The sequence below is a fragment of the Clinocottus analis genome, unplaced genomic scaffold (assembly GCF_023055335.1).
Source record: "Clinocottus analis isolate CAN_PGR_092001 unplaced genomic scaffold, fCliAna1.0.p SCAF_4, whole genome shotgun sequence".
NCBI lineage: Eukaryota > Metazoa > Chordata > Actinopteri > Perciformes > Cottidae > Clinocottus > Clinocottus analis.
The window spans coordinates 2,405,502-2,427,155 of NW_027176153.1; the positions used below are offsets into that span (position 1 = coordinate 2,405,502).

Consider the following 21,654-nt stretch of genomic DNA (forward strand, 5'->3'; position numbering starts at 1 on the left):
TTGTATATATGTTTTTATATTTATATAGTTTTTATATTTAAATATTTGTTTTTATGTATATTTGTATGTATATATTTATATATATGTATATATTTACATATATATATTAATACATGTTTATATATATTTGTATTTATATTGTTTATATATATATATATATATATATATATATATATATATATATATATATATATATATATATAATTCATTTATATAACTATAATATCCAGTGTACTTGTAACGTGAAGTATCCACGCTGACTGTATTGTGGTTCAGGTAGGCACCACGCAGAGTCTGTGCCTGTCAGTGTGCGCATGCGCAGAGAGCAAACGCTGGGACTCCATTCCAGTCCGTCGGCAGAGGTTTCCCCGAGCCTCGCATCCCGAACAGCTGTCTGCTGTGATAACTTCACCTGCTCTGCAAACACAAACAACCCGGCCATGAGCGGAGATCACGCACACGGAAACCCGCAGGTACCCGCGTTCAGTCAATAATTCATATTTATATAAAACCATCTTTCCTGCTCGTTTCCTTTGTAATACCTGAGTGGGGATTTTTAATTATGAGGAATAGCGGCTTTAGCTCACAGAAGAAGTTCCTATTTGTGAAGACACTTAATAACGATTGTGTAGTATGTCGTATTGTATTGTTGCTAATAATATATGTATAAATATATTTTTTAAATGCATGCATTTCCAGGGTTCATTTTGTGTTGCCGACTGAAACTTGGAATAACCTTACCGGCATTTTCAAAATTGCGATATTAAAATCTTTTTTTCTCGTAATTTGCAGGTGCATTCTGGAGCCAAAGGTAGCGGTAGGTCCCGTGAGGAGGCTTTCATTGTGTTCATGTGCTCTGATCTCCAGCGCGAGCCTGCGATCTGTCTCCTGCTTTAGTTTCTAGTTAAGGGCAGAAATGGCGTCCCAGAGACTAAGTCCCTTCTCCACCACTCTCTTGCGGCTATTGTTCAAAAAGAGGGTCCGGTTCGCGCACTCGCGAGCCCCGGGTTCCGGACCCGCCCGGCGGCCCCGACGGGCCCCGGCGTCGTGCTCATTTTGCACGCGCTGGTTTGACGATGTGCGCGTGCACTTGGGCCGAATTTTGGAGCCGAAAGTGGCCAAATTGGGGCTGAGGACTTAGTCTCTGCGCCATTTTCTTTTTCTGCGTGCAGCGGCCGATGAGGGGAGGAGGATGAAGGGAGCAGAGCCGAACTGTGCGCCGAGATATGGAGCTCAAGCTGGGCGTTGATATCGCCGCCTCCCCCCTCCTCTCCGCTGGAGGCCTGCAGGCTTTATTTATGTCATGCACGCATGAGAGTAGAGCAACTTCAAGCCACAGAAGAGAAAGTTGCACTACATTAATACAATCACACATGCATTGAGCAGTAATTACATATTTATATAGTCATTATATTATTGGATTTTGCACAAATCATGGAGTGTCTGTTACTCCTGCAAAGTCCAGAGCACTTTATTTATTATTATGTGTTAAATTGGTGACCTGGTGTGACGTGATGGGGAAGCAAAGCAGTCAGTTTGGTTGATTGGTTCATATGGGAGATGATAACTGATGGTTTATTAATCAGGTTTATTAATCAGCTTTATATGGAAGCCTGTTTCCATCACAACAAGATATCTTGTATTTGACTTTTTTACTCATAATTATGACTTTTAATCTACAAATTTAGACTTTTAACTCATAATTATGACTTTCTATCTCATAATTTCGATTTATCATCTCATAATTTAGACTTTATCTCATAATTATGACTTTATTATCTCATAATTATGATATTTGCTTTATTATTTGATATATTGTACCTGGTGGTTTATTAACCTGTGGTGACAACAGGGTGACGATCATCCCAAAACGTTCCTATGAAGACGCTGTGTCAGGATAGTTGGGACCGATGGTTGATGGAGGGAACACAAAATAGAAGTTTTAGTCCATTTGTCTTCCATACAACGTCGTCTTTTAGGTAGAGGAAAGAAAACATCAAAAATACACATTCAGGTGTTTATTTGACTACTTTGTCTGTTTGCTGGAGGCCTTTGTGTCAAAGTTATCACAGTAACAAAGTGTTATTCACATTTAGAAGACTTCATTTTTACTTCATTTTTTTCACGACAGACGCCCACAAACACAAAGACAAGCACAAAGAGCACCGACACAAAGACCACAAGAAGGACAAGGAGCGCGACAAGCTCAAGCACAGCAACAGGTACGGTTCCCTCTCGAGTGTTGTTGAGCTGCACACCAGCTACGAGCGGCCGGTTGTGAGTCTGGATCTTTAAAGACAAAGTCTGAGCGCGTGGATTCAGATTCTGACACACACACTCTAATCCTTTTTTTGGGGGGGGAGAGTACGCGTTGTGAAGGGTTAGACCTAGAACCTTCTGTCGTGGTGTTTTACTTTCACATATTCCTCATTTTCTACTGAGAACTCTTTAATATTCAAAGGGTTTCATCTAGAACGTACCCATTGGGTTCCACTGAGACCTCTTTAATATTCCAAGGTTTTGACAACGTGCTTTTGTCAGCGTTGTCTTTGTGTGTCTGACCTTTCCCGACCTTGACCTCTTGACCCCTCGACCTCCCAGCGAACACAAGGACCCGTCTGAGAAGAAGCACCTGGACAAAGAGAAGCTGAAGCACAGCAACGGCAGCTCAGACAAACACCGCGAAAAACACAAAGAGAAGAGGAGAGAAGAGAAGGTCAGTCAACGGAGAGACACACACACACACACACACACACACACACACACACACAGACAGACAGAGAGACACACACACACACACACACACAGAGAGACACACACACACACACAGAGACAGAGAGACACACACACACAGAGACACACACGCACACAGACAGAGAGACAAACACACAGACAGACAGACACACACACACACACACACACATACAGAGGCAGAGAGACATACACACATACACACACAGACAGAGAGACAAATACAGACACACAAAGACAGACACACACACATACATAGACAGACAGACAGACACACACACATAGACACACACACAGACAGACAGACAGACAGACACACACACAAAGACACACAGACACGCAGACAGACACACAAAGACAGACACACAGACAGACAGACAGACAGACAGAGAAACACACACACACAAAGACAGACAGAGAGACACACAAAGACAGACAGACAGACAGACACACACACACACACACACACACACACAGACAGACAGACAGAGACACACAAAGACAGACAGACACACAGACAGACACACACACAAAGACATACACAGACACACACACACACAGACAGACAGACACACACACACACACACACACACACACACAAACACACACACAGACAGAGAGACACACAAAGACAGACAGACACACACACACATACAGACAGAGACACACAAAGACAGACAGACACACAGACAGACAGACACACACACACACAAAGACACACACAGACAGACACACACACATATATCTTTTCGATACAGCAACATTTCTACTGGTTACGCAATATAATATAAAAAGATGCACAATATATATATATTTTAATATATTTTTTAAATTGGAACGTCGACCTGAAAGGTTTTCGGACACTTCTCCTCCTCAAAAGACTCACGTGTTTCCCTCTTTCCTCAGATCAAATCGCCTCCATTGGAAAAGCCGAAAAAGGAGAAGGAGAACGGCTACGTGAGGTAAGCGGCGTCGCCTTGTGAACGCCAGACGTTCTCTTTCCCGTCGCTAACCTTTCGGTCCGATGTCTCTCCGATGTTCGCGGCAGAGAAAGAAGTCCGGCCGCCGTCAAGAGCGAGCCGGAGGACGACAGCGGCTTCCACGCGTCTCCCAAACAAGACAAGGCCTCCAAGCGAGAGCACGGCGCTGACGGGTGGGTGTACCCGACACGATGGAAGCCCGCGTCCTCACACTTCCTGTTCTGTGGCCCGTTCCACCAATCGGTGCGCTTGGTTTACAGATCGGAACACAAGTCCAAAAAGGTGAAGGCGGAGCACGAGAAGAAGGCCAAGAAGAGGAAACACGAGGACGAGGAGGACGAGGACGACGAAGACGACGAGGTTCGTTCACGTTTCTTTGGTTGTTTTTTTAGCCGACGACGTCTTCGTCCACGTCTTCATATTTATTCTGTGCTTCTTTTTTTTTTTTTTAAGGACATTAAGCCCAAAAACAAGACAAAAGACAAAAAGGCCACAGATGGAAAGAAAGCCAAAAAAGAGGAAGAGGAGAAGTGGAAATGGTGAGAGAGGAGATGAAATAAAACTTTATTTATCTTATTTTGAGGACATTTTCATTAGACTAACAAACAAAAAAACAGAATAGAAATTGAAACATATGAATAATAGAATAACAATTAATACATGTAAAATAATTCTACAGACATCTTTACAAAATTGAATACAACAGAAATAAGAATTAATAGAAAATAGTAAAAAATACAAAATATATAAGAGGTGACACCAGAGCCTCATGTAAACTAAAATAAATAAGTAATATTGAGCATGCTATTCAGAGAGGTATTAAAAAAAGAAGGTTGTATTGCAAATAGATGAATGAAAATAGTGTTGCACATCAAATTGAAATGTACTATTGCTCACGGTGTTGTTGTTATTAGCAAAAACTACAAAGTGCAATAAGTAAGTGCCTTTTAAGTACTACTGAAGTGTTCATATTTTCTTCTTCTACTGAGTAGTTTCCTCAGACCGTCACACGACAGCCTCGGTTAGAGGAGCAGTAGCGACGCCGTGTTCTCGTCCTCAAGCGTTGTGTTTGCGATGTCGTCAGGTGGGAGGAGGAACGAGCCACCGACGGATCAAAATGGCGCTTCCTCGAGCACAAAGGTCCAGTGTTTGCGCCGCCGTACGAAGCCATGCCGGACAAAGTCAAGTTTTACTACGACGGTGAGTCTGTTTATATATATATAATTGTATTACTACATTATATTGGTATAACTGTAGGCTGTATAGAAGAAGTGGACGTAATCGTCTGTTTGACTCTAAATTACCGAAATGTACTAAACGAACATCATGCTGTCGAATAAGACTTGAAACTAGAGATTGAGACATCGTCATTTATATAGACTTCTATACAACCAGAGGAGTCGCCCCCTGGTGGTCAGGAGAGAGAATGCAGCTTTAACACATGAAGCATAGACTTCTATACACCCAGAGGAGTCGCCCCCTGGTGGTCAGGAGAGAGAATGCAGCTTTAACACATGAAGCATAGACTTCTATACAACCAGAGGAGTCGCCCCCTGGTGGTCAGGAGAGAGAATGCAGCTTTAACACATGAAGCATAGACTTCTATACAACCAGAGGAGTCGCCCCCTGGTGGCCAGGAGAGAGAATGCAGCTTCAACACATGAAGTATAGACTTCTATACAACCAGAGGAGTCGCCCCCTGGTGGTCAGGAGAGAGAATGCAGCTTTAACACATCGAGCATAGACTTCTATACAACCAGAGTCGTCGCATTGACTACAATGTCATTTTTTTCTCTCCTGTATTTGTAGGAAAGCCGATGAAGCTGAACGCTCCTGCAGAGGAGGTCGCCACCTTTTTTGCCAAGATGCTGGATCACGAGTACACCACTAAGGACATCTTCAGGAAGAACTTCTTCAAGGACTGGAAGAAGGTGAGGAGCCGATCCACGGCAGTACCATGCAAGTTATACGACACACAGTCCTCTCTGCACTTTGTATTTTTAGGAAATGACCTCAGAGGAGAAATCAAAGCTCACCGACCTGAACAAGTGCAACTTCAGTGAGATGAGCGAGTACTTCAAGGCCCAATCGGAAGCTCGGAAACAGATGTCGAAAGGGGAGAAACAGGTAAGTCTTCTACCACCAGCTGGACTCCACCGACGCCCGGGAACATCAAACCGCCGTCTGGATGTTGCTTTGGTCCGTTCCCGCCACAAAATGGCTTTATTATCTCAGAATTTTGACTTTCTATCCCATATTTATGACTTTTTATCTCATATTTATGACTTTTTATCTCATAATTATGACTTTTTATCTCATAATTATGACTTTTTATCTCATAATTTTGACTTTCTATCCCATATTTATGACTTTTTATCTCATATTTATGACTTTTTATCTCATAATTATGACTTTTTATCTCATAATTATGACTTTTTATCTCATAATTTTGACTTTCTATCCCATATTTATGACTTTTTATCTCATATTTATGACTTTTTATCTCATAATTATGACTTTTTATCTCATAATTTTGACTTTCTATCGCATATTTATGACTTTTTATCCCATATTTATGACTTTTTATCTCATATTTATGACTTTTTATCTCATAATTTTGACTTTCTATCCCATATTTATGACTTTTTATCTCATATTTATGACTTTTTATCTCATAATTATGACTTTTTATCTCATAATTATGACTTTTTATCTCATAATTATGACTTTTTATCTCATAATTCTGACTTTTTATCTCATAATTATGACTTTCTATCCCATATTTATGACTTTTTATCTCATATTTATGACTTTTTATCTCATAATTATGACTTTTTATCTCATAATTATGACTTTTTATCTCATATTCATGACTTTTTATCTCATAATTATGACTTTTTATCTCATATTTATGACTTTTTATCTCATAATTATGACTTTTTATCTCATAATTGTGTCTTACTATCTCATAATTATGTCTTTCTACCTCATAATTTCGTGGCGGAAACGAGCTTCCATGGCAAAAACACCATCTTTTTTCTGTTTGTGCGGAAACGGGCTTCCAGAGACTTCACTGTTCTTTTCTCTTTGCAGAAAAACAGAGAGGAGAACGAGAGACTCCTGCAGGAGTACGGCTTCTGCATCATGGACAACCACAAGGAGCGCATCGGGAACTTCCGCATCGAGCCGCCGGGTCTGTTCCGGGGCCGAGGGGATCATCCCAAGATGGGAATGCTGAAGCGACGCATCCGGCCCGAGGACATCATCATCAACTGCAGCAAGTGGGTCACCTGTCCGTCACGCACAAAACTTGTTCTTCCCCCAAATATCGTGTGTTTCTGGTTGGGGTAAAATCGATACAGCATAAGTATCGCGATATTTTGAGTGGCGATATTGTATTGATACACAGAAGCTGAGTATCGGTCTATTATTATACCAATTTCAAACTTTTTGGTCCTCGAAAAATATGATGATCAAATATGTTGACAAAAGGTTTCCTTTGGGGACAATTTATGACTGAAAAAAGGCAGCAAAATATCGCGATTGTCAATGTATCGTGATACTTAATATATTGAAATATCGTGATAATATCACAATATAGAGATAATTTCGTATCGGGACTTAAGTATCGTGATGATATCACAGTATTATGATAACATCACAGTCTCGTAATAATATCGTATTGGTACTTAAGTATCGTGATAATATCCGAGTAACGTAATAATATTTTATCAGGACTTAAGTATTGTGATAAAATCGAGAAAAAAATAAATAGAAATAAGATTATATTTTACAAACCTGGTTTTCAGACAGAATCGATACACATTTAATTTATTTAAAACAAACGAGTGTGGAGATAAATAAATAGCACAATTAATAAAAGTGTAAAATCCACAAAGTTGTCTTTGTCTAACTGGGTTTAAAGCAGGATTACAATAGTCGGTAGCACTTTGTAATGCTAAACACTGTTTAGCATTATTAAAACATGAATAAACACTGAATGCATCATTTAAAAATCATTATTCCAACATGAACACTCTTTAGTAACTCATTTATGAACACAGATGTTCCATTCTTGATTAATAAGCTTGGGTTTTCATACTTTATAAATGATGGATTTAGTATTAAGGACTTATAGATGATTAATAAAATCATTTGTAAAGTGTTTGTCCTCCTAAAAGTGAACTCCTCCTTCACTAAATATCCCCTCGGATCGGCTCTTATTTGGATGCACAGGATAAACACAAAAACCTTAAAGTCGGCAGTCTGTCGGGCACTGAGTTCTGACCACAGGGTGGCGCTGTCGAGCCACTGCAGGTGAGGTCACATGACAGGTTGTGAAGTGTGTGTACTTGTTGTTAGTCCTTCAAAAGGACGGATGCAGACGCTTTCTAACTGCTCTGTCACGGTTTTCACCTTGTTTTTCTTTTTCTTTGCCTTCATCTCCTCCCTTCAGTCTTTTAGCGGCGATGTTGTGATTTATTTCTCACTCCTTATCTAACGGGAAGTGTGTGTGTGTGTGTGCGTGAGTGTGAGAGAACAATAACACAACCCAGGGAGGACACGTCGCCACGTCTGTGTACGCTATTGCCCCACAGTTGAGCTCAGAACAGCATCATGTAAATCTTAGAGCTGTAAAGATGAAAAGAAAGAAAGATTTAAATCAGGTCTGAAATATATCAGGCGGCAACCTCCAGTTCTGCAGAGAGGAGCCGGGTTGACAGCTCGCCACCACGCCATTTCTTAGTCTGGGAGTCGTCCGTGTTTTCGTCTCACAACTTCATTTTACTTCGTCACATTTGAACGGTCTCTGAAGGAACAGAAGGGCTGCTGAGAAGCAGTGTCTTACTCAAGGACACTTTGACATGGGAACTATGGGGAGAGTTATATTGAACCTTTCCTCTGTTCTGCAGGGACTCCAAGCATCCGAAACCTCCCCCGGGGACCAAGTGGAAGGAGCTTCGCCACGACAACAAGGTGACCTGGCTGGCTTCCTGGACGGAGAACATCCAGGGATCCATCAAGTACATCATGTTGAATCCAAGCTCCAGGATCAAGGTACCGCTCGGCTCCCCGACTTAATCCTGAGTGTAAATATCTCACCGGTTATTCATTGATGGAAACAAAAAAAAAAAATGTTTTCCCTCTTACATGAACTTTCTGTGTGTGTGTGTGTGTGTGTGTGTGTGTGTGTGTGTGTGTGTGTGTGTGCAGGGGGAGAAGGACTGGCAGAAATATGAGACCGCTCGTCGGTTGAAGAAGTGTGTGGATCGCCTCCGTACGCAGTATCGAGACGACTGGAAGTCCAAAGAGATGAGGATCCGGCAGAGAGCCGTGGCGCTGTACTTCATAGACAAGGTGAGGAGAAACACGGGAAGACGTTTGTCCTGATGTATGAACAAAAAAACATCATATTCCTGTGATATAAATATTAAAAAGATCCTTAAATATCATGGTGACATTCAAAGTAGAAACACTTCTGATTACATTTGAACTTGTAAATGCAAATGCGTTAAAGCTGCATTCTCTCTCCTGACCACCAGGGGGCGACTCCTCTGGTTGTATAGAAGTCTATGCTTCATGTCTTGAAGCTGCATTCTCTCTCTTGACCACCAGGGGGCGACTCTTATGGTTGTATAGAAGTCTATGCTTCATGTGTTAAAGCTGCATTCTCTCTCCTGACCACCAGGGGGCGACTCCTCTGGTTGCATAGAAGTCTATGCTTCATGTGTTAAAGCTGCATTCTCTCTCCTGACCACCAGGGGGCGACTCCTCTGGTTGTATAGAAGTCTATGCTTCATGTCTTGAAGCTGGATTCTCTCTCCTGACCACCAGGGGGCGACTCCTCTGGTTGCATAGAAGTCTATGCTTTATGTGTTAAAGCTGCATTCTCTCTCCTGACCACTAGGGGGTGACTCTTATGGTTGTATAGAAGTCTATGCTTCATGTGTTAAAGCTGCATTCTCTCTCCTGACCACCAGGGGGCGACTCCTCTGGTTGCATAGAAGTCTATGCTTTATGTGTTAAAGCTGCATTCTCTCTCCTGACCACCAGGGGGCGACTCCTCTGGTTGTATAGAAGTCTATGCTTCATGTCTTGAAGCTGGATTCTCTCTCCTGACCACCAGGGGGCGACTCCTCTGGTTGCATAGAAGTCTATGCTTTATGTGTTAAAGCTGCATTCTCTCTCCTGACCACTAGGGGGTGACTCTTATGGTTGTATAGAAGTCTATGCTTCATGTTTTAAAGCTGCATTCTCTCTCCTGACCACCAGGGGGCGACTCCTCTGGTTGCATAGAAGTCTATGCTTTATGTGTTAAAGCTGCATTCTCTCTCCTGACCACTAGGGGGTGACTCTTATGGTTGTATAGAAGTCTATGCTTCATGTGTTAAAGCTGCATTCTCTCTCCTGACCACCAGGGGGCGACTCCTCTGGTTGCATAGAAGTCTATGCTTCATGTGTTAAAGCTGCATTCTCTCTCCTGACCACTAGGGGGTGACTCTTATGGTTGTATAGAAGTCTATGCTTCATGTGTTAAAGCTGCATTCTCTATCCTGACCACCAGGGGGCGACTCCTCTGGTTGTATAGAAGTTTCAAGTCTTCTTCTATACAGCATGTTGTTCATTTAGTAAATTATGGTCATTTAGAGTCAAACACACCATAAAGCAGGGCTTTAGGGGCGGGGCTACGAGGTGATTGACAGGTCACTACTTCACTAGAAACCAAAAATTATAACTACCTTTCATTGGTTACAAAATAAATGGGAGAATTAGACTATAATATTCAAGGTGCAGTGTGTAGGATGTGGCGCCATCTAGCGGTGAGGTTGCAGATGGAAAACTACTTATACTTATAATAAGAAAATTATTTTCTGCCAATTAATGCTCCCCACGGTTCCTTTAATAACTATGTTTTCTTTAGTTTCTAATCTCGCTTGGCACACGGGAGAAGTTTCAGTTGGTTGCAATCTGCAAGCTCGCCGCTAGATGGCGCCAAAGTCCCCCCACACTTTAACCACAAGGGCTTTTTGCTGCAGGTAAAAACATGTGAGGAGAACAAATCCTGCAGAAAACGTTTAACTCCTGAAGTTCACTCGCGACGTGTGATCGCGTCATCTCTCCCGCAGCTTGCTCTGCGAGCGGGTAACGAGAAGGAGGAAGGAGAGACGGCGGACACCGTCGGCTGCTGCTCGCTGCGGGTGGAGCACATCAAGCTGTACCCCAAGATGGACGACCAGGAGTACGTGGTGGAGTTCGACTTCCTGGGAAAAGACTCCATCCGCTACTACAACAAGATCCCCGTGGAGAAGAGGGTGAGACACGACCGGAGAGAGAGAGGGCCACTGTGTGTGTGTGTGTGTCTGTGTGTGTGTGTGTGTGTGAGAGAGTGTGTGTGTGTGTGTGCGTGTGTGTGTGTGTGTGAGAGTGTGTCTGTTTGTGTCTGTGTGTGTGTCTCTGTGTGTGTGTGTCTCAGTGTGTGTGCGTGCGTGTCTGTCTGTGTGCGTGTCTGTGTCTGTGTGTGTGTATCTGTGTGTGTGTATGTGTGTGTGTCTACGCGTGTGTGCGTCTGTGTGTGTGTCTGTCTGTGTCTGTCTGTCTGTCTGTGTGTGTGTGTCTGTGTGTGTGTGTGTGTGTGTGTGTGTATGTGTGTATGTCTACGTGTCTGTGTGTCTGTGTGTGTGTGTCCGTGTGTGTGTGTGTGTGTGTCTACACGTGTGCGTGTGTCTTCACGCATATGACATACACACACTCACAATCACACTCACAATCACACTCACACATACACAGACATACATACACACAGACGTACACGCACACACACACACACACACACACACACACACACACACACACACACTCATTCGTGACCAATCACAGAGCTCTTAATGATTCTTTCTGTTTTCTCAGGTCTTTAAGAACCTGCAGCTGTTCCTGGAGAACAAGCAGCCTGATGACGACCTCTTCGACAGGCTGAATGTAAGAAAACACACGCGTGAGACTCCGCCTCCTAACTTCCAGTCCAAAGTGAACCGTGTGAACAAACAACCTTCTCCTCCCCGCAGACGTCCATCCTGAACAAGCACCTGCAGGAGCTGATGGACGGCCTGACGGCCAAAGTGTTCCGCACCTACAACGCCTCCATCACGCTGCAGCAGCAGCTCAAGGAGCTCGCCTGCCGTGAGTAACCGCACGCCGCGCACGCCGCTGCACGCTGCTGCACGCTGCTGCACGCTGCTGCACGCTGCTGCACGCTGCTGCACGCTGCTGCATGCTGCTGCACGCCGCTGCACGCCGCGCACGCCGTGCACGCCGCTGCACGCTGCTGCATGCTACTGCATGCTGCTGCACGCCGCGCACGCCGCTGCACGCGCTTCACACGCTGCTGCACGCGCTTCACACGCTGCTGCACGCGCTGCTGCACGCGCTGCTGCACGCGCTGCTGCATGCTGCTGCACGCCGCATAATATATTCATATACATATTAATATAGAAAATATTTGTACATATATTTTTTAAATATATATATATATATACATTTTTGAATATATTTTTTATTTTATATTTATTTGGAGTATATATTTTTATATATTTATATTATATATTTACATATATATATACATATATATATATATATATATATATATATATATATATATAATATTTAGATTGATACATACATTTTTTATTATTTGTAATTTGTAATTTTATATATATATATATATATATATCCATATAAATTTTAGAATTTGTTTATATATATTTTTATATTTAGAATATATATATATATATTTTTTCTCATGCATATTTACATATATATTAGTGCTGTCAGATTAGCGCGTTATTAACGGCGTTAACACAAACCAATTTCAATTTTTGACTTCAGCTTACATGTAATAATGATATTCATAACTTCAGGATTTCCATTATTTAAAGCGCTATAGAAACAGATCCTAACATTTGTAAAGTAAAATCACAACGCAGTCTTGTTCAGGGGGACCTCTGCCATCAGAATCAGAATCAGAAACTTTTTATTGCCACGTGAGTTATTACAAACGAGGAATTTGTCCTGGCGGAACAACAACAACAACAACAACAACAACAAACAACAGCAACAACAGAGAATGCACGGAATGAGGTTATGATTGTTGAAAGTGACAGGTGATGGGTAACGTGGCGAGTGACTTTGAATGTGTGGAGGGATGTGCAGGGGAAAGAAGGGAGGGAAGGGAGAGAAGGGAGAGAGGGAGAGAAGAGAGAGAAGGAGAGAAGAGAGAGAAGGGAGAGAAGGAGAGAAGGGAGAGAAGGAGAGAAGGGAGAGAGGGAGAGAAGAGAGAGAAGAGAGAGAAGGGAGAGAAGGGAGAGAAGGAGAGAAGGAGAGAAGGGAGAGAAGAGAGAAAAGAGAGAGAAGAGAGACAATGAGAGAAGGGAGAGAAGGAGAGAAGGAGAGAAGGAGAGAAGGGAGAGAAGGGAGAGACGGAGAGAAGGGAGAGAAGGGAGAGAAGGGAGAGACGGAAAGAAGGGAGAGAAGGAGAGAAGAGAGAGAAGGAGAGAAGGGAGAGAAGGGAGAGAAGGAGAGAAGAGAGAGAAGGGAGAGAGGGAGAGAAGAGAGAGAAGGAGAGAAGGGTGAGAAGGGAGAGAAGGGAGAGAAGGAGAGAAGGGAGAGAAGGGAGAGAAGGAGAGAAGGAGAGAAGGGAGAGAAGGAGAGAAGGGAGAGAGGGAGAGAAGGGAGAGAAGGGAGAGAAGGGGGGGTCCTGGGGGAGACAGAGTCAGTCAGTGGGGGTTCGGACTCTGTTGATGAGCCGACTGCTGCTGGGTAGAAACTGTTAGTGTGGCAGGAGGTCCTGGTCCTGATGGACCTCAGCCTCCTGCCAGAGGGAAGGGACTCAAACAGTTTGTGTCCAGGGTCAGAGGGGTCGGCCGCAATCTTCTCTGCCCGCTTCAAGGTCCTGGAAGCAAACAAGACCTGGAGGGACGGCAGATTGCAGCCAATCACCTCTCGGCACAGCGGGTGATGCGCTGCAGCCCGGCCTTGTCCTTGGCAGTGGCTGCAGCGTGCCAGACGGTGATGGAGGCGCAGAGGATGGACTCAATGATGGCGGTGTAGAAGTGCAGCATCATTGTCTGCCGCAGGAAGAACATCCTCTGCTGGGCCTCCTTAGTGATGGAGCTGATGTTCAGCTCCCACTGGAGGTCCTGGTGATGATGGAGCCCAGGAAGAGGAAGGACTCCACGGCGTCTACGGGGGAGTTATGCAGGGTGAGGGGGGCGGGTGAGGCTGCACTCTTCTTGTAATCCACAACCATCTCCACTGTCTTCAGAGCGTTGAGCTCCAGGTTGTTCTGCTGCACCAGGTCACCAGGTGCTCAGTCTCCCACCTGTAGGCGGACTCATCCCCACCAGAGATCAGACCGATGAGGGTGGTGTCGTCCGCGAACTTCAGGAGCTTGACGGGCTGGTGACTGGAGGTGCAGCTGTTGGTGTACAGCGAGAAGAGCAGAGGGGAAAGAACGCAGCCTCGGGGGGAACCGGTGCTGGTGGTCCTGGAGCCAGAGACGTGGTTCCCCAGCTTCACGTGCTGCTTCCTGTCAGACAGGAAGTCTGTGATCCACCTGCAGGTGGAGTCTGGCACGTGCAGCTGGGAGAGCTTGTCCTGCAGCAGGGACGGGATGATGGTGTTGAAAGCAGAGCTGAAGTCCACAAACAGGATCCTGGCGTAGGTTCCTGGGGAGTCCAGATGCTGGAGGATGCAGTGCAGGGCCATGTTGACTGCATCGTCTGCAGACCTGTTGGCTCTGTAGGCGAACTGTAGGGGGTGCAGCAGGGGGTCGGTGATGTCATGAGGTGGGACAGGACCAGGCGCTCAAAAGACTTCATGACCACAGAGGTCGACGGGGCTGTAGTCATTGAGTCCTGTGATCCTGGGTTTTTGGGGGACGGGAATGATGGTGGAGGCCTTGAAGCAGGCTGGGACGTGGCATGTCTCCAGGGAGGTGTTGAAAATGTCTGTGAACACCGGAGACAGCTGGTCGGCACAGTGCTTCAGGGTGGAGGGGGAGACAGAGTCCGGGCTTTGCGGGGGTTCTGCTTTTTAAAAAGCCTGTTGACGGCTCTCTCCTGAATGGAAAGAGTCGTCACTGAGGAGAGTGGTGGGGGGGGAGGGGGGGGGGGGGGTAGGTACAGAGGTGTGAACCCCTGATGGGCTGGGGGAGGGGGTGCTGGGGGTTTGTGGCTGGATGAGGGCCTGTGGGGGATTGCGTCAGGACTGCTGCATTGTCTTTCAAAGCGGCAGTAGAAGTCGTTCAGCCCGTCTGCCAGGCGGAGGTCGATCATGGAGTCGGGGGTTGTGGGCTTGTAGTTGGTGATCTGCCTGAAACCTCTCCAGACAGGAGCAGAGTCACTTCATGAGAGCTGATGATGCAGTTTCTCAGAGTACAGTCGTTTAGCATCTCTCACCGCCTTGCTAAACCTGTATTTTGACTCTGTGTACCTGCACATGTGTATGGCCTTGAGATTTTACTGTACGGTTTTGAAGAAAATTGACTTCAAAGCAGCTTCAATGACGTAATGATACTCATAATTTCACAATTTCCAATATTCAAACTGCTATGAAAACAGATCCTAACATTTGTAAAGTAAAATCACAACACAGTCTTGTTCAGGGGGAACTCTGCCATGCACATGGGCATGGCCTTGAGATTTTACTGTACGGTTTTGGAGAAGTCAGCTTACATGTAATAATGATATTCATAACTTTACGATTTCCAATATTCAGAGGTCTATATAAACAGATCCTTAAAGTTGTAAAGTGAAATTACAACGCAGTCTTGACCAGGGGGACCTCTACCATGCACATCTGTATGGCCTTGAGATTTATATATATATATATATATATATGTATACACACATATATATATATATATATATATATATATATATATATATATATATATATATATATATATATATATATATATATATATACACAGGTGAAGACAGACAGGGGGACAAACGAAAGTTTCTCCAAAATATATTTTTAAGGGGTCGTAGAAGTAACCAGTAACTTATAGACTGACGGTTTACTCATCAACACCTCACATGTGTACCTTTAATTCAAACAGCCCTAGTGGTTGTAGAGATGCACCCTTCTAGTTTGGGTATGACATTTTTAAGAAAAGGGCCTCAGAATAGGCTGGTTTCCTGTTGGTTCATCATGTTGGACTCCCGCATAATATATTTAATATATAAATATATTTGTACATATATTTTTTAAATATATATATATATACATTTTTTAATATATTTTTTATTTTATATTTATTTGGAATATTATTATATTTTTATATATTTATATTATATATTTACATATATATATGCATATATATATTTATATATATATATATGCATATATATATTTATATATATATGCATATATATATATATGTATATATATATATATATATATATATATGCATATATATATATATATATGTATATATATATATATATATATATATATATATATATATATATATATATATATATATATATATATATATATATATACATATATATATACATATGCTCCCTCCTTGCCTACTTGTTGGGTCTCCAGCGGACGACAGCCTCCCGGCTAAAGTCCTTTCTTACAACCGAGCCAACCGGGCGGTGGCCATCCTCTGCAACCACCAGAGAGCTCCGCCCAAGACCTTCGAGAAGTCCATGCAGAACCTTCAGACCAAGGTAGAGAACCGGCCGTGTGTCCGACTCGCTCTGGGTTTTCTGTCGCTGTAATGACGGCCCGTCGACTTCACTGCTTCCTTGTGATTGCAGATCGACGAGAAACAGAATCAGCTGTCGGCAGCCAGGAAGCAGCTGAAGGCGGCCAAGGCCGAACACAAGGCTTCCCACGACGACAAGAGCAAAAAGTAAGAAGAGGCCGGAGCGACCAGGGCATCGGCCGTTCACGTGGTGGTGCAGTTAGAAGGCTAGCTAAGTAGCTAGCTGCTACATGAGGGGAGTTTGGCTCCAATAGAGTTTGGTCGCCATCTTGGATTACAGTCCGTCTTTTTTTTTGGCAACTAATGAATTAAAGTGACCATATGTGGACTGTAGAGGGACGTAGAGACGCCGTATAGGTGTCGACCTGTCATTCACCTCGTAGCCCCGCCCCTAAAGCGGCCCCTGCTTTCTGGTCTGTTTCACTCTAACAGACCATAATTTACTAAATGAACATCATGCTGTATAGAAGAAGACTTGAAACTAGAGATTGAGACATAAACTCATGTTTACAATGTTTACTGAGGGGATACATCAAGAGAGAAGTAGAGTCACTTATATAGACTTCTATACAACCAGAGGAGTCGCCCCCTGGTGGTCAGGAGAGAGAATGCAGCTTCAACACATGAAGCATAGACTTCTAAACAACCAGAGGAGTCGCCCCCCGGTGCACATTAGAGAGAATGCAACTTTAACACATGAAGCATAGACTTCTATACAACCAGAGGAGTCGCCCCCGATGGTCAGGAGAGAGAATGCAGCTTTAACACATGAAGCATAGACTTCTATACAACCAGAGGAGTCGCCCCCTGGTGGTCAGGAGAGAGAATGCAACTTTAACACATGAAGCATAGACTTCTATACAACCAGAGGAGTCGCTCCCTGGTGTCAGGAGAGAGAATGCAGCTTTAACACATGAAGCATAGACTTCTATACAACCAGAGGAGTCGCCCCCTGGTGGTCAGGAGAGAGAATGCAGCTTTAACACATGAAGCATAGACTTCTATACAACCAGAGGAGTTGCCCCCTGGTGGTCAGGAGAGAGAATGCAGCTTTAACACATGAAGCATAGACTTCTATACAACCAGAGGAGTCGCACCCTGGTGGTCAGGAGAGAGAATGCAGCTTTAACACATGAAGCATAGACTTCTATACAACCAGAGGAGTCGCCCCCTGGTGGTCAGGAGAGAGAATGCAGCTTCAACACATGAAGCATTAGCTTCACTCTCCTGTTGGCAACAAAGAATTAGTTTTATCTGATTCATGATATTAAGGACTTGTGTTGCTCCCTCCGCCGTGTCTTTGTCTGCCTTCCTCTAGTCACCTGTCTTCCTTTATCTCTCTCAGGACTGTGGAGGTGAAGCGTAAAGCCGTCCAGAGGATAGAGGAGCAGCTGATGAAGCTCCAGGTTCAGGCCACGGACAGAGAGGAGAACAAGCAGATCGCTCTGGGAACCTCCAAGCTCAACTACCTGGACCCACGGATCTCTGTGGCATGGTACGGACGCAGCGGCGCCGTTTCCCGGCCGCTTCTCTCACTGCTCACGATCATATGACAGGTGTTACTGTGACATGAGGCCACGAGTAAGGGCGGGGACCGTGATGACAGAAAGACAGGAAATGCTCTTGCATTGTAAGAAAAGGAGCAGCAGGAGCAAGAAAAAAAGAAAGAAAAGAAAAGCTGACGGGCTCAGAAGGAAAATAGGAGGAAGAGAAGCGTGTGAGCGCGAGGAACAATGGGTTTGTTTCTGAAAGCCGGGGAGCGTCCCCAAGCAGCGCTCCTTCCTCCATGTGGGAAGGCAATGAGGAGGCTGTCTGCGGCTGAATGAAGGGGAGCACCGGTCCGCCTCCATGGCTATTTACGGAGAGCCTCCTCCTCCTCCTCCTCCTCCTCCTCCTTCTCCTCCTCCTCTTCTTCCTCCTCCTCCAGCACAATGGCTTGAGGAATGCTCCGTGGTTTTGCCCTGATTGTGAAGGGCTAAGGGACGGGGGTCCCCCGCCCGTAGGGCGGTGCATGGGAACCGTACACGTGTGTGTGTGTGTGTGTTTGTGTGTGTGTGTGTGTGTGTGTGTGTGTGTGCCATTTTTAAGTCACTATGATTCAGCGTTTTGTATAAATGTGTGTCGTATGCATCGTCATCGAGAGGCTTTTCATTGCTTGTGTGTGTGTGTGCGTGTGTGTGTGTGTGTGTGTGCGTGTGTGTGTGTGTGTGTGCGTGCGTGTGTGTGTGTGTGAGCAGGTGGGTTTCTGTTGAGCGAGTTCTGTGTCGTCGTCATTATGCGTTTGGGGAGTTTCATGTTGAATCATTTTTTAAATAAAAATAACAGGAAGTTAAGTTAACAAGAAAATGACAATAGCTATATATTTTACAAGAAATACAGCTAATATCGCTTTACACACACAAAACTACATTTACTCATTATTCATTCTGATAATGAGACGGTTTACATTTCTAGAGATTATACAAAGACGGTCAATTCTTTTTTTTTTTAGAAACTTCAGAAATAGAAAGTCTTAAAAATCTTTATTTGAGTAAATATTTTGCAGCCTAATTAAACTGTTTACAGGATATTAAACCTATGTTTTTTCATAATGCATTCAACACTTGAGTCGTTACTTTACAGTTCTTGTCCAAAGGCAATAAAGTAGTTTATGAATATGAGATATTACATATAACAACCCATCCTCTCAAGAGTGGAGTTTATGAGTTAATAGTAATAGCAAGATAGCAGTATAACAATGTAGCAAGATAGCAATAGCAAGATAGCATTATAGCAAGATAGCAATATAGCAATAGCAAGATAGCAATACAGCAATAGCAATATGGGAATAGCTAGATAGCAATATACCCAGATAGCAATAGCAAGATAGCAATATAGCAATAGCAATATAGCAATATCCTAGCTTGTGAATTGTGAGCGGATGAGTTGTGTTATTAGTGTTATTTGATCGTAACCGGTGTGTGTCCTCCGTCCTCTCCAGGTGCAAGAAGTGGGCCGTTCCAATCGAGAAGATCTACAACAAGACCCAGAGGGAGAAGTTCGCCTGGGCGATCGACATGACCGAGGAGGACTACGAGTTTTAAACGCACACGTCGACCTTTTTATCTTTTTATTCTTTTTTCGAAACTCGCCTTTTGATTGTAGAGGTTCTGTATGTTGATGTCAAAGAGTTTCCACCGTGTGTGGCCACGGTTAAATAACTGCTGTGTACATACATATGTACATATAAATACATATTATATATATGTACACACATATGAATTAGTGGTGATTAGAGGAACTCCAGGACAACCTGACCGGCTGCCAGAGGGGCGTCTCTGCTAAAGAACCAGTGTGATGTAGCTGCAGCTTTCGGCCAGGAGTAAGACGTCTACGAACACATTAGTATTGTCTCTCGTCAGACACGCCTGCACTGAAACGGTTAAGCCATCAGACTTTGCTGAGACAGTCTATATTCTCATAGAATAATGAATTAATCCATGTTTGTACGGAGGAAAAGAGGAAAACGACAGGCTGGCGTGTAGAGAACTCCCCCCAGAGCACTATGTTCATTTAATTATTAGCACACAGAATGTCCTCTTTTCTTTCCATTTAGTTTGCTGTTCATTTCAGGGATGTACATATGTTTTTGTCATTTTTAAGTCACTATGATTCAGCGTTTTATATATAAATGTGTGTCGTATGCATCGTCAACGAGAGGCTCTTCATTGCTTATATGCAAACAAGTGTGTGCGTGCGTGTGTGTCCACAGTTTTACAATCTTAACAATCCTCTCGGTTACTTGTTTTCCAAGTAACCGAGAGCTCACAGAGAGATGATGGTGTTTTCTAAGAGAGATGTGGATTCTTTTTCCAAAAACAAAACAGTAAAAAGATCACAGCTCTTTCATTGTGGTGTGCCGTTTGTGTTGTTGTGATTAAGCAGAAAGTGTGCGCCTTCATTTTCCACATGTGGATGGATATTATAACTTTTGTCATTAATGTTTGTGTGCTATTTGATCATTTATCACGCGACTCTGGATCGGTTGAATGCTTGTTGTTTTGAGCTTTGTAGTTTTCAGAATAAAACATCAACCTTTTCCTTTTTTAAATTGCTTAATTGATTTATGATATGTGGGAGAAAAAAGGGGTCATAAAGTAAGTATATAAAGAGAAACATGAGCCTGTCAGAGACGTAATCAGCTGATCGGTCAAGTCAGAGGTCATAGTCCAATTACTAGTGATTTAGTTTGTCCCCATGTAGGTACATTATTTCTTTGTTTTTGTGGAAAGAAGACTGACAATTTGAACCACAAAACCAACAACTTTTGGTGGTAATTTGTAATATTGCAATGTAATAGTTGCAGGGACACAACGATAGTTTCCTGTAAACGTCACACGTTGTAATACGTGTTGTGTTCAGGATAATTATGAAGTACAAGCATCAGTAGCTCTGCGTCTTTAAGAGGCCGGTAACAGGCTGCAGCCCCAGCTGCGTCAAGCTACCGGGAGAGCTGCGGAATTACCGGAAGTACGGTAGCTCTGCCCAAATAAATTAAGAAAATGTGTATTTAAAAAAAGAAAAGAATATATATATATATATATATATATATATATATATATATATATATATATATATATATATATATATATATATATATATATATATATATATACATATTTATATATATATAAATGATAATATATATATACATATAAATATAAATAAATAAATAAATAAGAATGGCGTGATGACTTTTGTAGTCTATTTATTTTTAAAGAAAAAACGTATTTTCAAAATTCACAAGAGGGATATTTACTGAGGTATTTTATATTGCAGCAAACTCTATATTAAGCTTATGTTAACTACCAAAATTATTTACCGCATTTAACCAACAATCCGTTAAGTTGGAGACAGTGGAACCGGAAGTGCAAAAACGCTAACTCATTTCCGGTTTTTAGGGCTCGTTCCTGTAAACGGCTCATTCTAAAGTAACACAAACTCAACGATGCTTATTTTTTATGTTATTATACACTAAATAATACGTATTTATTAATATTATATACAATTGCTTCCAAAATAGCCCTCCTCCCTCAATGATACAAATACAGCAGAAAATAAAAACATACACGTGAATTACCTGAAAAAACGAAAACGTAAAACTGA

The 21,654-nt window shown here is 43.0% G+C and overlaps 1 protein-coding gene across 2 annotated transcripts; it reads left to right on the plus strand.

The window, feature by feature from the left end:
- Positions 1 to 344: 344 nt before the first annotated feature.
- Positions 345 to 20,579, plus strand: top1b (DNA topoisomerase Ib). 2 transcript variants are annotated; one of them, XM_068598190.1, is made up of 21 exons: positions 345 to 473; positions 793 to 817; positions 2,132 to 2,222; positions 2,602 to 2,716; positions 3,658 to 3,713; positions 3,800 to 3,904; positions 3,992 to 4,091; positions 4,185 to 4,270; positions 4,816 to 4,931; positions 5,541 to 5,662; positions 5,736 to 5,858; positions 6,825 to 7,012; positions 8,645 to 8,789; positions 8,946 to 9,089; positions 10,859 to 11,044; positions 11,640 to 11,708; positions 11,795 to 11,909; positions 16,344 to 16,471; positions 16,562 to 16,656; positions 17,855 to 18,004; positions 19,490 to 20,579. In XM_068598190.1, the coding sequence occupies exons 1-21, from the start codon at positions 441 to 443 to the stop codon at positions 19,590 to 19,592; spliced, it is 2,295 nt and encodes a 764-aa protein (XP_068454291.1). In that variant the 5' UTR covers positions 345 to 440; the 3' UTR covers positions 19,593 to 20,579. The 2 variants fall into 2 exon arrangements, with proteins under 2 accessions (XP_068454291.1, XP_068454292.1); XM_068598191.1 differs by having other exon boundaries at positions 793 to 811.
- Positions 20,580 to 21,654: the final 1,075 nt, after the last annotated feature.

What these genes read in the sequence shown, in the direction of transcription:
- top1b (XM_068598190.1), top strand. Translation starts at nt 441, where the DNA reads ATGAGCGGAGATCACGCACACGGAAACCCGCAG. An exon ending in AAGCTCAAGCACAGCAACAG is followed by an intron (nt 2,223 to 2,601) that starts GTACGGTTCCCT and finishes TCGACCTCCCAG; the next exon opens with CGAACACAAGGACCCGTCTG. An exon ending in GAAGAGGAGAAGTGGAAATG is followed by an intron (nt 4,271 to 4,815) that starts GTGAGAGAGGAG and finishes CGATGTCGTCAG; the next exon opens with GTGGGAGGAGGAACGAGCCA.